General features: G+C 43.3%; 2 protein-coding genes across 5 annotated transcripts in view; one reads left to right on the top strand and one right to left on the bottom strand.

Moving 5' to 3' along the window:
- The window catches only part of MYPN (myopalladin), a 74,560-nt gene extending 66,027 nt beyond the window's left edge, over positions 1 to 8,533 (bottom strand). Inside the window, exon 1 of the mRNA XM_085064268.1 lies at positions 4,396 to 8,533. The gene's annotated coding sequence lies outside the window, so the exon portion shown is untranslated. The remainder of the gene's footprint in view (positions 1 to 4,395) is intronic.
- A 43-nt stretch (positions 8,534 to 8,576) lies between these two features.
- Positions 8,577 to 13,671, top strand: part of HERC4 (HECT and RLD domain containing E3 ubiquitin protein ligase 4) — a 29,570-nt gene continuing 24,475 nt past the window's right edge. For 2 of the 4 annotated variants that reach the window (XM_085064272.1, XM_085064270.1), the window contains exons 1-3: positions 8,578 to 8,730; positions 9,517 to 9,672; positions 10,874 to 11,163. In XM_085064272.1, the coding sequence (XP_084920398.1) occupies positions 10,938 to 11,163 (226 nt within the window). In that variant the 5' untranslated portion in view covers positions 8,578 to 8,730; positions 9,517 to 9,672; positions 10,874 to 10,937. Of the gene's footprint in view, positions 8,731 to 9,246; positions 9,409 to 9,516; positions 9,673 to 10,873; positions 11,164 to 13,671 lie in introns of those variants that run through there. The other 2 variants (XM_085064273.1, XM_085064271.1) reach the window with 2 other exon arrangements.

Raw genomic sequence — 13,671 nt, 5'->3', positions numbered from 1 at the left:
TATTTTATGAAGAAATATTTACTAGTTTGGAAATTCAAAGACAGGATATGAAGACCAAGACTATGTTTTCATTGAATAGTTCAAAAGATACGCTTTCAATTTTATCACGTATTTGCTGAAAGTTTAAGGAATTACCTGTGTAGATCCAGTTGTATATTCTCATTTGAAGTGTTACACAACTTCATACTGGCCAAGAGTTTGATGTTAGAATGACTAGAGACAATCACCTAAATCTTTACTCCCCATTTTTTGAAAATCACAGTACACATTTTGAAGACACATCATTCAGAAGGTCTCAGTCACAGTGTTTATAACCTGTGGGTATGGAAACTATTCCTCCTGTGTGGAGAGGATTTGTTGTGCATTTTGCTGCTGAATAGGATTTAAAGGTGTTTGAGAGAATAGAGAAGTGTAACTGTGGGCTGGAGCTGGAAGGGGAGCCTCAAGTGCTGCTCTCAGCTGCTCTCATGCTGCGCTTGATAGAATTCGTGTGAAATACAAGGAGTATAAATGTGGGTTTTCATACTTGACATACTCAGTTGTGGGGTTCTGAGCTGTGATATAAACCCATCAAGACTCAGCTACTTGACATTGGCTATTGACTTCCACTGAGAAATAATTTACCTGTCTCAGGGTTTGACTTAGAGGAAAGGGAAGCAGGGAAAATGACAGCTTTGAGTGGCTGGAGAGGGTGAAGAGAAAGAACTCAGTGGGAAGAACTTTCAGAGTCTTCCCAGCTGTAATCAAGATAATAAAGTTTAAAATCCAAGAACCAACACATAATTTGAGTCCCAAGAATGAGCCCTCTAAGAACAGTCTCTTGCAGAAATAATGACTTTCTGTGCACTCCCTCAGGCTCCTTTCAACTGTGTTATTGAAAGTATTTAGGAGGGATAACAGTGCTCCAGACAGGATTGTTTCTTGGGTTTGGAAAACTTAGGAAGGACACTCTTTACATACTGCATGCTTCCTAATCCTGAAATACTTGGTGTCTTTTTCTGTGGCACAAAAAACCCCTTTGGATCTTCTGCAGAGATGTGCAGATCTGTCTGGTCTAGATCCTGAGATGCAGGGTTTGATGAAGCCAAAGGTTTACATCAGAAAATATTTGATGAAGAATATATGACTATTTTCTGGTTTTTTGCTCTTTATGTTGATTAGTATATGTCCAAAGGCATTATGGAAGGGCCAGTCATGATATTTGAATCTTTAATTTTGCAAAAAATAATTTTAAAAGAAGTTTCCTGAAGTATAGCTATAAACATAAATTTATTTGATAATTCTTTAAAAATATATTTAGTTCTACGTGTCAAATGGTATTTCTTTTAACTTGCTGTGGGTTTTTTTAGAAAGCATCAGGAAAATCATTATAATAACAGTATCTGTTTTATTGTTACTTGGGCAAATAGTTCTGTATCCAGTCAAAATTATCTGTGAAACTAATGGTGTGGGAAGTTTCAAAAGAAGGATTTTTCAATTGTATGTGTTGCTATTAACTATCCTAAACTAAAACTTTGCCAAAAGGTAACAATGTTCCTAAATTAGACTTGAAAATGTGCAGACACTTTAATCCCAAATCCTGGATTCTTAAGGGGTCATTGCTGATACAACGCACTGTTTGTAATGGCTATAAATGGAACATTTCTAGGTTCTTGCTTATTATAATTTTGCAGGAAAGTCAGGGACTATTATAGTTATGAACAGACTATTTTAATGCTTATGGTTATTATAAACACAGAAGGCAACACAAACAGGTTTATAATGGTGATGAGCTATTTAGAGGCTCAAACTTGAATGAGAGGTCAGGGAAAATCAAAAAGATCACACCACTTGCCTCTCAAAAAAGTGATTTTTAATCCTAGTGCTGCTTACTACAAAGCAACCACTTGTTCATGAGACAAATAAGCATTCCTTTCCTTCATTTTATTTTAAAAAAAAGTTACACTGAAAGGAATTTCATTTGTAATATTGATAGTGTCTGTTAAAGAGCTAGTTTGCCTGGCTGAGTTTGCTACAAGCTATAAGCACCTAACAGTGTTTGTATTGAATTGTTTGTATTTGCAGAAGTTATATCACATTGGGGCACCATATTATTTGGCAAGTCTACCAGCTAAAATATTATGTGTATTTTCTGTTGAAATTGGTGTTTCAAGCTGACTCTCGTGTAATCTGTCTGGTTTTGGATGTCTCCACTGGGTCATGGGGTGGAAAGAAGCTGCTGTCTCTGTTGGATACTCTTGAAATGCTGTGTCTTTTGCTGAGACAGTCTCAGGAACAATTTCACTTAAATCTCCAGGGTCCCAAGCTCTATCACTACTCTCAGATTTATGCCTATGTATGTTTAGGAGTAGTTTTGCTGCTCTAGAACCTTGCCCAGAAACTGAAAATAGCCCTGTATTCTTTTATGAAAGTCCATATGTATGTGTAGAATGGGAAGTATCCAGTACCCCTCAAATAATCATTTCTGACTGGGATCAGTGGTCATATTTAGTGGTGTCCTAGTGACTTGCTGACATTAATGACAAGAAAGCCTTCATCAGGCAGACAGAGGTGATGAATCACTGCTACCTCCTTCCCTATCCAAGATTAAAACACAGCTAAATGCAGTGGAGGTTTGGCACAAGTGGCTGCTCTACTGTTTCTGCTTCTAAAAGATATACAGTTGCTTTGGCTTCCCATTTCAAGATTGAAGTTTTAAATGGAAGCAGTTTGTTCTGTGCTGGTAGACCAAATAAACAAAGAAACATTATCCCAAAAACACTGACCCAAAGCCTTCTGCAGTGAAATAGGAGCATCCAAATCACTCATACTAAAACATCAACAACAAAATTGGCAGCATTTTGTACCACTCCACTGTCAGTAAACAGAAACAAAAGATTACAAATTTGTGGCAATTTTTCTTTCCTTGATGAAGTAAATATTGGCTTAGGAGACCTCTGGAAATATGAGGAGTCACTGTGTTTCTCTACATAAGAATTGTGTGTAGGCAGCAGCAGTGATTCCATTTTTCACACAGTTACGAGGATTTGATTGCTCAGTTCATACAGCTCACTTACCTTCTGTCTCCAAAATGATTTTTTTAATTTTTTTTGTGTTCTAATACCAAGGTTGAGACTTATTAGGAAATTAAGAGTTACAGTCCTTCAAGGACTCCAAGCTCTGACTGCTCACATACAATTTCTGTGGAGCTCCTTAGCAACATCTGCAAGAGAAATTTAATTTTCCATCTGTCCAGGACTCTTTGACTACCATAAATACTTAATCCCCTTTATGAACAGAGATGTTCTGTACTGTAGTTGATACAAATGTCATAGATTCACTCCCACTTTGACACCACATTTCACTTCATGCTCCACCAAATATCTATTGGTTCCTAACAGCACAAAACAGGTCTTATTAGCATCATGCCCCTTTGGGTTTCAGCAATACATATGAAATCATGAGTATCATCCCGAATTAAATCACAAAAGCTGGAGAGTACTGTCCAATCATCTTTACTGAACAAAAATATCTGTGTTGCAATATAGTCCCATATTTTTGAGTGATAACTAATAGCAGAAACAGCTGTGTGTAGCTTGAATGTAGCAGTCACAGTTTATGGCTCAGTGTTATTTTCTTCCCAGCTATTCTTCCCAGAGTGGTACCACAGGAATAGAGAAAACAGCATGTACTGACAATTGTTTAGGCGCAGGGCCACAGGCTGTCACACCCAGCTGATGGGGGGGATTCCTCTGCTTCCTAGAGACTGCTGTGCCTCCTTCCCTCCTAACAGTCAGGGCTCACATCCCTTTCATGGCATGCCTCTTGTGCCCTCTGATATTCAAATGTTTCCTCACAGTTTCTTTTTTCTTCTCATTTGCAAGTGCTATTCTGGTCTAGGATCTTTTCCTTTCCTTTCCTTCACTGTTTTTGTTCCTGTACACAAATGCATCCATGCCTATCTTCCTACTACCTGGAAGTTAGATTTTTTTTGCTCTCAAATCTTACTCCTTGTAAAGCCAAGAACTTTATCACCCAATAAATAGGGTAGAGATAGAACAGAATATCATGAAAAAATCAGTCTAGCTCAGTAGAAAAGGAATTTATTACGTTGTTTCTGATTTGCATACCAGCCCATTTTTTTCTTCCATTCCCAGTTCTATTCCAGTAACAACAAATTTAGTTCTGTGGTTTAAATGACAGCTCCCACCCCTAAGAAAAGAGACCATCCATGTAGTTCTCACAGTTAGTTTTCCCTTCTGCTGAATCCCAAGCCCCCTGAGAGAGCAGGTCCCTCCTTCCCACCTCTGTTTACACAAGCACCTTTCTTCACAATCAGACCAGCCTGTGCTTGGAATAAGAAATTCCACTAAACAATCCAACATGCAAATTTACAAAGAAGCCAAGAGTGCTCACCATGAAGTGTTGTGACCAGACCGTGTGTGAGCTTCAGTTCTGGTCCTCTCCTGTGCCTCTTTGTTCTCCTCAGTGCAGGCTGCTACCTTTCTGCCTGCTCTTTACGAAATAGTAAGAAGGCTAATTTTAGGGTGCTTCATCATGCTGCCATGCAAAGACACAGTGTCATGTCAGAATCAGCAGCATGTGGCACCACTTGGAGCTATTTTATAAGCTGAGGTTCAGCGTGTTACCAAATTGGTCTCTGCAGGGCACACAACCTGCTCAATTATTGATATCGTATTCCTGTAGGACTGCATCTGAAAAATCAAACATCAGTCTTGGCCTGACCAAAAGCCCAGTTTAATGACATGGGAACGGGTGTCTCAGCATCCAGCTCTGAAATCAGAAAACCCAAAACACTACAAGGGAATTTCCTGGTCCTCAGTTAGCACCTGGCCTGCTGATCTATTTATAACAGAAAAATTCATGTAATAGTGCAAAACGTCACTTCAATAGGAAGAAAATATGCCATATGTCAGAAGGGGCTGCACTCCCAACCCTCTGTGTAGGATGCTCAAAAATGTTCGGCATCTACAGCCCCAACCTGCAGGTGCCAGGGCACTTGTGTGGCTTCTGCCATGCTGCCAGGGCACGGGGGAGTCACTGAGTGCTAGCTGCAGTTTGTGTGGGCTTGGGGACATCGACTCCATGCAAGGGTTTGTGAGTGCAAGAGCTTCATCCCTAACAAAAAGGTCAGCTTGTTTCCTTCATTAGAGACCTCATGTCCAGGGTTTGTCCCTGCCTTTCACTGGTTTTTCATTTTCTTTGCTTTCATCATCCTGTGAATAGCTTTCCTTTGGCTATTTCAGTTATATTTTGTGGCCTGAGAGGGTGAGGGGACTGGGGTGTTACAGGGTTTTGGTTTTGCTTATCTTAATTTGAAAGTATGACTCCTCAGTTTCTCCCTTAACCAACTCCTTTTGTCAGTTGCCTCGAGTTGGCCACAGAACTTGCAATGTTGTCAATTTAGTATTTGTATAGTCATTTTCCTTCACAAACAGGTCAAAAACGTTCCAGCATGTTGCCATCAGTTAATAAATAATTGGTCTTAGTGCTAAGCACATTTGCATTGGAGCCAACTGGAATTGTTTGTGAGCAGGGTGGACAGACAGGGAACTACAACACACTCGGCTATAAAGTGGCAGAGCATATAAAACACAGACACTGTGTATGTGTGAGTTATCTACGTGGGTACTATGAAGAATATAAGGATGAAATGTGAAACTGAAATGGCATAAAAGGGTCACACCATCCCTTGTTTGTAAGGCTATTTGCATTCTAAAGCCTTTTCTTTGTCTTAATCAAGAATATTCTACACAAAGGGTGCACACAAAGGTTGGTAATTTCTCACAGCAAAATGCTGACATATCTCATTGCATGTTATCAGCTGTTCTGGACGCCCATTTCTATTTTCTGTAGTCTGTGACACATCAAAGTGTAAAGCAAAGGGGTTTGAAATGCGGAATGAAAGTTTATAAAGTATGTCCTGGCTCTTGCCAGGAGAAAATGGAGTCAGAGAGCAGAGTCCGTCTCTGTTATGAACTGTACAGAAAGGTTTACGCTGTTACACTGTAGCCTTCAAAAACATGGATATTAACTGAAAGATGTCTTCTAATAATTAAGCATAAAGTACACATTAGCTAACAGTATTTATGATAATTTCCCCGTTTTTGTATTATCTCAGTGGGGGATTAACTGGGGTACAATTTAAAAACCACAATTGTGCTGACACCTATCACCAGGCAGTAGCCAAGCATTGCTATTTTAATAATGACAGAGGAACTGAAAATAGTTTCATGCTTGTTGTGACCATCAATAAGAAGACTGTGCAATGGTAATAGGAAACCCTCAGTGCTAAGGCACTTACAAGGAAATAAATCCCTTCCCTGAAGTTAACCAGATTAACATTTCTTGTTTTCACTGGTTTTTGCATCTCTGAGTTTTTTTGCAAGCACTAGAACAGACATTGAGAATTTTGAGGGGCAAGCAACCCACAGTTCTCTTGAGCACTGCAACTCCAGACCCCCATTGTGGCAGGTTTAGCACCAGTGGCTGCAGGATGCGTTGTACTGAGTGGCAGGGAACCCAAGCAGTGCTGTGGCACCAGAGCAAGCACACCCTTCCCCCCACTGCCTGTGTGTCTTTAGCCCCCAGAAGGGGATCCCCTAAGGTCCCTAGGGGATAGGTAGGATATGGCTTTTCTGGCACAGAAAAAAAATTGCTAAAATAGGTAGTAAGTGGAATAAAAATATGGCTTATACTTTATTTGAAGACAGATTTGAGTTATTCAGTGTACAGTAATCTGATTTTAGGATTAAAATCTTTAAAATAGCTTTGTCTGTTACAAAAGGAAGTCGAGATTTGTGCAACATTGTATATTGTTTCATGCTTTATATATATTTTAGTTAATGCATTAAGCCATTTACACTAAGTGACTTTTCCTTGTATAAAATTGTAGTGGGCATGTAATGTTCTCTTCAAGTACATGGGCATATCCCCACATGCTGGTCAGAGGACACATTGCACAATGAATGCCAACATTTAAAATCCACTTCCCAGTGTGGAACCACTCCGTTGGGTTCACAAATAAAGGGAAAAGAAGTTTAGAAGATAACAAACAAAGTATTTTCCTCCATGTGCTCTGTCACAGCTCCTGCTAACCTTCCAGTCTTAGATGCAGAATGGCAAAAGGTAAATCACTCACATTTCTCCTTTAAATAACAAAACCGGGTATTTGCTGCCCTGAAAAGTGCTGCATCATTTAGCTTGTGTCAGCTTTGCAGCAATCTCATTTTCTCTTGGTATGAATTCAGTATTTCTGCTTTGGATCTTTACTGATAAATCGACAACCACAAATCCTGAGAAGTCCTGTAGAACCTTATCTATTTACACATACAAACGAGTGTTTAGTGGCTGGACATCCCATTTATTGGGATTTTGTTAAATGATTTCTATTTAACAAAAGGGCAAAAGGACACCAAACACAGAACTTTCCTCACCCCTAGTTTGCAAGATCACTTCCTGTGAAGTTTGCCTGGTCCTGACCTTTTTTCACTTCCTGACCTACATAAAGGTGGATCCTACTATAAAGAGACTGCTAAATAAGGAAATCTCATTTCGATTTCCAACCCGGTCCAATTACATAAATTGCAATGGATTTTTCTCCCACTACCAAGCAAAATACCAGGAAAAAAAAAGTTTAAAAATGTCTGGCATGTAACCTTCTCTTTTAGTGGTTCCACTAGAGATATGTGTTCAGTGAAAAAAACCCGTTTTACCATGGGCACACTGGGTATGCTCTGACACCCAGAAAAGCTTGTAAGCAGAGTGGAGAATTCAGCGAACTGTATTCCTTTCTGCGGAGGGGCAGAGCAAAGCCCCAAAGGCAGCCCTTTCCCTGGAGCAGGAAGGCCATGGATGGCCGATGGTCACAGCGCTGTGATGTGCAACAGCAGCGCATCACCCCGGGCAAGGGCTCCGTGCTCCCACGGGTTAATGACGCCTAATTGCAGTATGAAGAGCAGTTAGTTCCTGCATCTCCCTGGCGGATCCGGTTCCTTCCTACTCACTGATCTCGTTCTTTTCGTGCCCTCAGAGATCAAGCAGAGGCTTCTGCAGGTCTCTGTAGATGCACGGATAAGGAACAGCACCGCGCGCCCAGGTCTCTGAAGCACTGCAAGGCAGGCGAAACACGCCATAGGAAGACCTCAGGGAGCGATTTGCCCCAGAAGACACTCAAGTTTTTTAATTCTCAGTTTTAAAGCTGTGATGTAACACAACGATGGCTGTGTATTTTTGCGCTCACGTGTGTTCCCATGCCAAGAACGCGTACCGCTGCAGTCACCGCCGGAGCGAACACCCGAGCTCGGCGCCCAGCCCTGCGCTTCCCCGAGCACACCGGGAGCACCGAGGCGTCACTCCGGCGCTCCTCATTTCTCGGGCCTCATTTTTGCTGTCAGCTCCTCGCTCCGCCTCCTCGCAGCCCAACGGCGGGAACCGAACCACGCGGTGACTCCGAGCGCAACGTCCCTTTCGGAGCCCCGCCGAGCTCCGCCGAGCCCCGGCTGACGGCACGGCGCTGCCCCGCCCCTGCCCGTGAGGCCGGCCCGGCGGGAGGCGGGCGGTGCGGCGGCAGCTGCGGTCCCGCCCGCCGAGCCGGCGCCTGCGCGGCAGCGGCGGCCGGGCCCTGTCACCGCGCCCGGGGCTGCTCACGCTGCTCACGCCCCGGCGGTGGCCGGCGAGCGCCTGCGGCGGCCGGGCTCAGGAGGGGACCGGAGCGCTTCGCTACCGCCGGTGAGTCCCGCCGGGCCTTAGCGGAGCCGGGCGCCGCCGCCCTCGGGCCCCACGGGGCGGACGGGAAAGTGGCCGGGGCCGCGCTCGGGCCGTGGGGCCGGGCGGCGGGACTCGGCCGGGGGAGCGGGGCGGGCCGGGCCGGGCCGGGCGGCGGAGCCGCGGGGCAGGTGCGGGCGGGCCGGAGCGGTTGGGACTGGGCCGGGCGGCGCCGCCGAGCGGCCGCGGGACACGGAGGGGTTCGGCCGCCGCCCCTCTCCGCCGCCGGGCCGCGCCCGCCGCTCCCTCCGCACCTCAGCGCGGCGGGCCCGGGGAGCCGAGCCCCGCGGAGAGAGCTCGGGGCCGCGGCGGGGCGGGCGGAGTCCCCTCACGGGGCACGGCCCGAGCGCGCGTCGGGGCTCAGACAGCAGGCACAGCCCGCGCGAAGCGTCCAGGCGCTTCCCGGCCGCCGCCCCGCGCTCCCGGCGGCACTGAGCGCGGAGCTTCCCCCGACGGGTGCTGCTGTGGCATCGGGAGCTGCCCACGTCACGCGGTAGTGCCCGGCAGCTGGCGGCGCGAGTTGGCTTCGTGAGCACACGGGTGAAAGTGCCGTGATTCGAGATCAAAGTACACAACTTTGGCTACTGACTCTTGGATGGTACGAAACAAAACAAAACAACCCCGCCTTCCGCGGAAATACAAGTATGTTTTAATAGAAAGGAGAACTTTCCTTATTTTTTTCCGTGCTAGGGATGGAGATAAGTCTTGAAGAACTATGGTCATACATATTTTTAACTTCTTGTGTTGCAGGGTGAAGCTTGCATTGCAGTCACTTCTACAGATGTATGACAGGAGCTGTTGCATAGCTATGTCTTAACTGAAGACATCTTCGTTTCCATGTGCCCTTCTGAATGTGGTAGGATATATCTAGGGAAATACTTGATCATGCCTCACCTCCTGAGATAGGTAAACAGAATGCAATATATTTTGTTTGGCTGGTTTGGGTTGGTGTTGGTTTTGCTTTTTTTAATGAGGTCACAAAAATAAGTGTCTTGTTTACTGCGTTTTGACTTCTGCAGAGCAAAATAGTTTGTCCTGTTGTGCTGGCAAGAGTTCTGCCCTTTGGTGTATGTAACACTTAGATGTTAAGTGTTGATTTGCTCCTTTGAGCAGTTTGGGATTTAGGTAGTTTATACATGTTATGACCCTGCAGAATGTCTTCTAAATAATAGTCACAGATGAAGATTTATGGTATTTTCACATTGAATTACACTGACTTTCAAATTGCTCTGAAAGTACAGGGAAACTCAATGTTGTGGAATTGTAGTATAAGCAGTAGTGGAAATATTGTCATGAGTTCTTCCTCCTATGCCCTACTACAAATGAAAGAGAAGGGTAGCTTTGCATCCTTTCCAAATACGTGCAGAGTCTGTCAGCACAGCTAGTGGTAACTGTAATTTAGGGATTAGGGGTGGGGGCTTGCCTGGGGGAGTTGGTGTATTTGGCCTCTTGTTGCTGCAGAGTAACTGAAGCTGGTGTTGATTGCAGTGCATGACTGGGGACTTGAATTTCAGCTATATATTTTCTTTTAAATTGTGAGATCAGTTGACTCATAGTTGTTTAAATGTAAAGACTGACACAGCATATTGTACTTTGTATTGCATAACTGGATTGATCAGAGCTGACCAATTTTTTCCAAGCTATGAGTCAAATGTTGTTTTTGGGAATGATCTTTAGGCCGTACACAGTACTTGCTGGAGTCGTGCAACTCCTCCAGTAAAAAAAGTAGCTGTACTGTCTCCTTGGAAGATATTTGAGGTCATTTCCACTGGCTGGGATTGGTTGTCACTGTTGTTTGTATAAATTTGGATTACGGATTAAAGAAGTTTTATAAAGAACGCTATTATAAATTTTTGAAACAAAGTTTTATAAAACCAGAAACCTGCACATCTTAAAAATTGTATCTAAAATGGGAAATAAAGCATTTTACTGCAGAGTTAATGTAAATTCTGTCCAGGAAAGCAAATCACACTCTTGAAAATTGTTCAGAGTTTTAATACATTGGTATAGAGGAAGTGAGCTCATGGATTACATGCAGGATAGAAAATAATGTGAATGTTGGGGACAATACTGAAAAAAATGCACATTTTCCCTTTTTTTTTAACAGCTACGCAGAAGGAATATTCTAGAAAACTGAAGTTGGAAGATCTCTGATAAAAAGAAGTGCAAACATGTTGTGCTGGGGCAACGCGTCTTTTGGACAGCTTGGATTGGGTGGAATCGATGAAGAGATTGTTTTAGAACCCAGAAAAAGTGACTTTTTCCTAAATAAAAGGGTCAGAGATGTAGGATGTGGACTGAGACATACAGTTTTTGTCCTGGACGATGGGACTGTTTATACATGTGGATGCAATGATCTAGGACAACTAGGGCATGAAAAAGCCAGGAAAAGACCCGGTAAGTTTAGAACCCATGAATTGTGGAGGTGCAATGTGATGGTGGTGGTGTGTGTGGCTTTTGTTTTATGGTGCTGCATCAAACCCAGGATTGCCAGTGTCCATGAATGTGCTGAATTCGTGCACAGTAGTTTTTCCAAGACTGGACATACTTTTTACTAGTAAAGCATTCCTTTGCTGGAGGGGTTCTTGTGACGGTTGGAAACAACCAGCTGTGGAAGATGGCAGTCCCTCCATATTTTTGCCTGCTGTGCAGCTGGACAGTACCACTATTTTTTATTTCTAGCATGGAATCACTTTCAGGTTGTGGGAGACTCGGTGACTGTTTTTAATCTCAAGGGGAGCTGGCTGCTGCAACACATGGATTAGCATTGTACTTTATATATGGGTTTGGCTGTTGGAATATGGTGGAAATGAGCATTTGGCGTATCACAGTTGAGAAACACGCAGTGTGTTTTTAGTTGTCTAATACGTGATGTAGAGCAGGTCTAATTAAAGCAATGTTCTGTTTTTTTAAGAACTAAAAATAAAACTTTTGATAAAAGACTTATCAGCATATGCCGTGCTATGGTGAGAGGATTTGCAAAAGCCCAAAGGATGCTGTGTAACACTTCTTTGGGCTTTTTTTAATTCCACCTATGTTCAGTGTGTGTTTCTGCTCCCTCCTAGTGCAGTTCTGGAGCAGAAGTGCGTAAACATCTTGCAGGGACTGCAGAGGAGTGTGCACATGGGCTCCCTTCAGAGCTTGCATGTGAGTCATAGCTGGTGCTGCTGAGAGCCAGGGAACAGTGCTGCTCACGCTGCTTACAGCAGAATGTAACAAACTGGAAAGGCGTACTAAGACTTTATTCTAATCACTGCTAGAGTGCTTTTACAACTTCCTTGGCTCAATATTTGCCACAAATTTTTCAAATGGAAATGAGGTGTCATGTGGTATTTTAGTAGTTCTCCTTTACATTCAGAGTTTCAGATTTGGTGCCAATTAAAGATTTTTTTTTTTTTGAGATGTTTTTTAAACTAATTTGGACTTCTATTGGGAAACAGGATATGGATATTAAAACTGATAAACTTTAATCCTGTGCAAGCATCTGCTTCATGAACGTGAAAAGAACCTCAGCTTATCAAACTTACTCTGACTACTTGTTGCTCACTTTGAAAATTTTGCTGAATTGTCTTTTAAATTTAAAGGTTGCAACAAAAATACCTGACTTTTAATTTGTATGACCTTTTATATGTAATGGACCTGCTATAAATTTGTTTTTTTTAACATGCTCAGACACATGAGGATTGTAATGTCCTGCCTAATTTTCCTTTCACCTAGAGGTTGCTGGTAATACTGCTGAGTGTTGTAATAATGAAGTCAGAGCATTGGGATAACTTCACTTGCACAGTCTAAAGAGGCTTGGTATCTTTACAGATGGGTGGATGCTCTCCTTCAAATGTATTCCTGCTAACTGAAGATAATTTTGGTGCTGACTGTGTGTCTTTGCCACCTCCACGTCCCCACTGCCTTCTTCCCTCCTTCTGGAGCTCTGCTTGCCATAGGGACTGTATGAATGTTCCTGAGTCCATATTAGGCAGAGTGAGGCTGGCTGGTTCAGCAGCTGGGGAAGATTGCCTGAGCTAATCTGTGTGCTGGTGCTGGACTGGAGAGTGCCTCCATGACCTCTCCCACTGGCAGAGCTCTGGGAGGCTCTGATGGGTGAATTGGGGTGGCAGCCTCTTTAGTCAGACCATCTGTATGTAATAAAAGGAACTTACATCTGCTGCCTGCGTTAGCTTATTTTGGAAGCTGAGTGCCTGTCATGCTACAGATAACGTTAGCTGCTGTTTTGAAGTTGACTTGGGCTGTGCTAGGCTCTGTTTAGAGTGCCCATTACATTGATGATATGCAGGCTTTTCAAGTGCTGTGCCATTCGTAGGCTGGAATAGAATTTGTGTTTGAAAACGGGGAGTAAGATGTCCAAGCAGTCTGTTATTTAAGGGGACTGTTAAAAATTCCAGCCCTAATTGCAGGCTCTGATGATATTTCTGCACTTTACTTATTGCTGAAATGGAAATGTTAAACTTCTGGTCACAAACCGTAAGCCCAAAACCAAGCTTTGAGTGTTTCCAAATGCATTGGTGCAGGCTACTGGGAAAAAAAAATCTCAGATATTTTAGTTTGTGCTTTTCAGAGACATGCACTGTATGTCTAGAAAAATTATTCTTCAGGATCTGTTTCTACAGTATTGTGCATTATAAAGAGGATATTGTGTAGCTCATTGCAAAATCAGTAGCTTTAGTCTGTAATTTGCCCAGCCTTGTTTTGTGGGCTTTTTCTTAATAATTAATAGGTGAATTTAATTTGTTGTGGTGGAATGTTTTCCTCTTACATAATGTCTACACGTGTAGTCATTTGACAATAATCTGTTTGACCTTACTGTTAATTGAGTTTCTGCACTCATTTTCAGATGGCAAGATTAGAAGGAACCGTAACGATCAAGCTGCAGGTTTTGTGCACTTCGGT

The sequence above is a fragment of the Lichenostomus cassidix genome, chromosome 6, assembly GCF_008360975.1.
Source record: "Lichenostomus cassidix isolate B80296 chromosome 6, HeHo_3.0, whole genome shotgun sequence".
Classification (NCBI taxonomy): Eukaryota; Metazoa; Chordata; class Aves; order Passeriformes; family Meliphagidae; genus Lichenostomus; species Lichenostomus cassidix.
The sequence above is the reverse complement of the archived record's forward strand: the minus strand, read 5'-3'. Positions and strand labels throughout refer to the sequence as shown.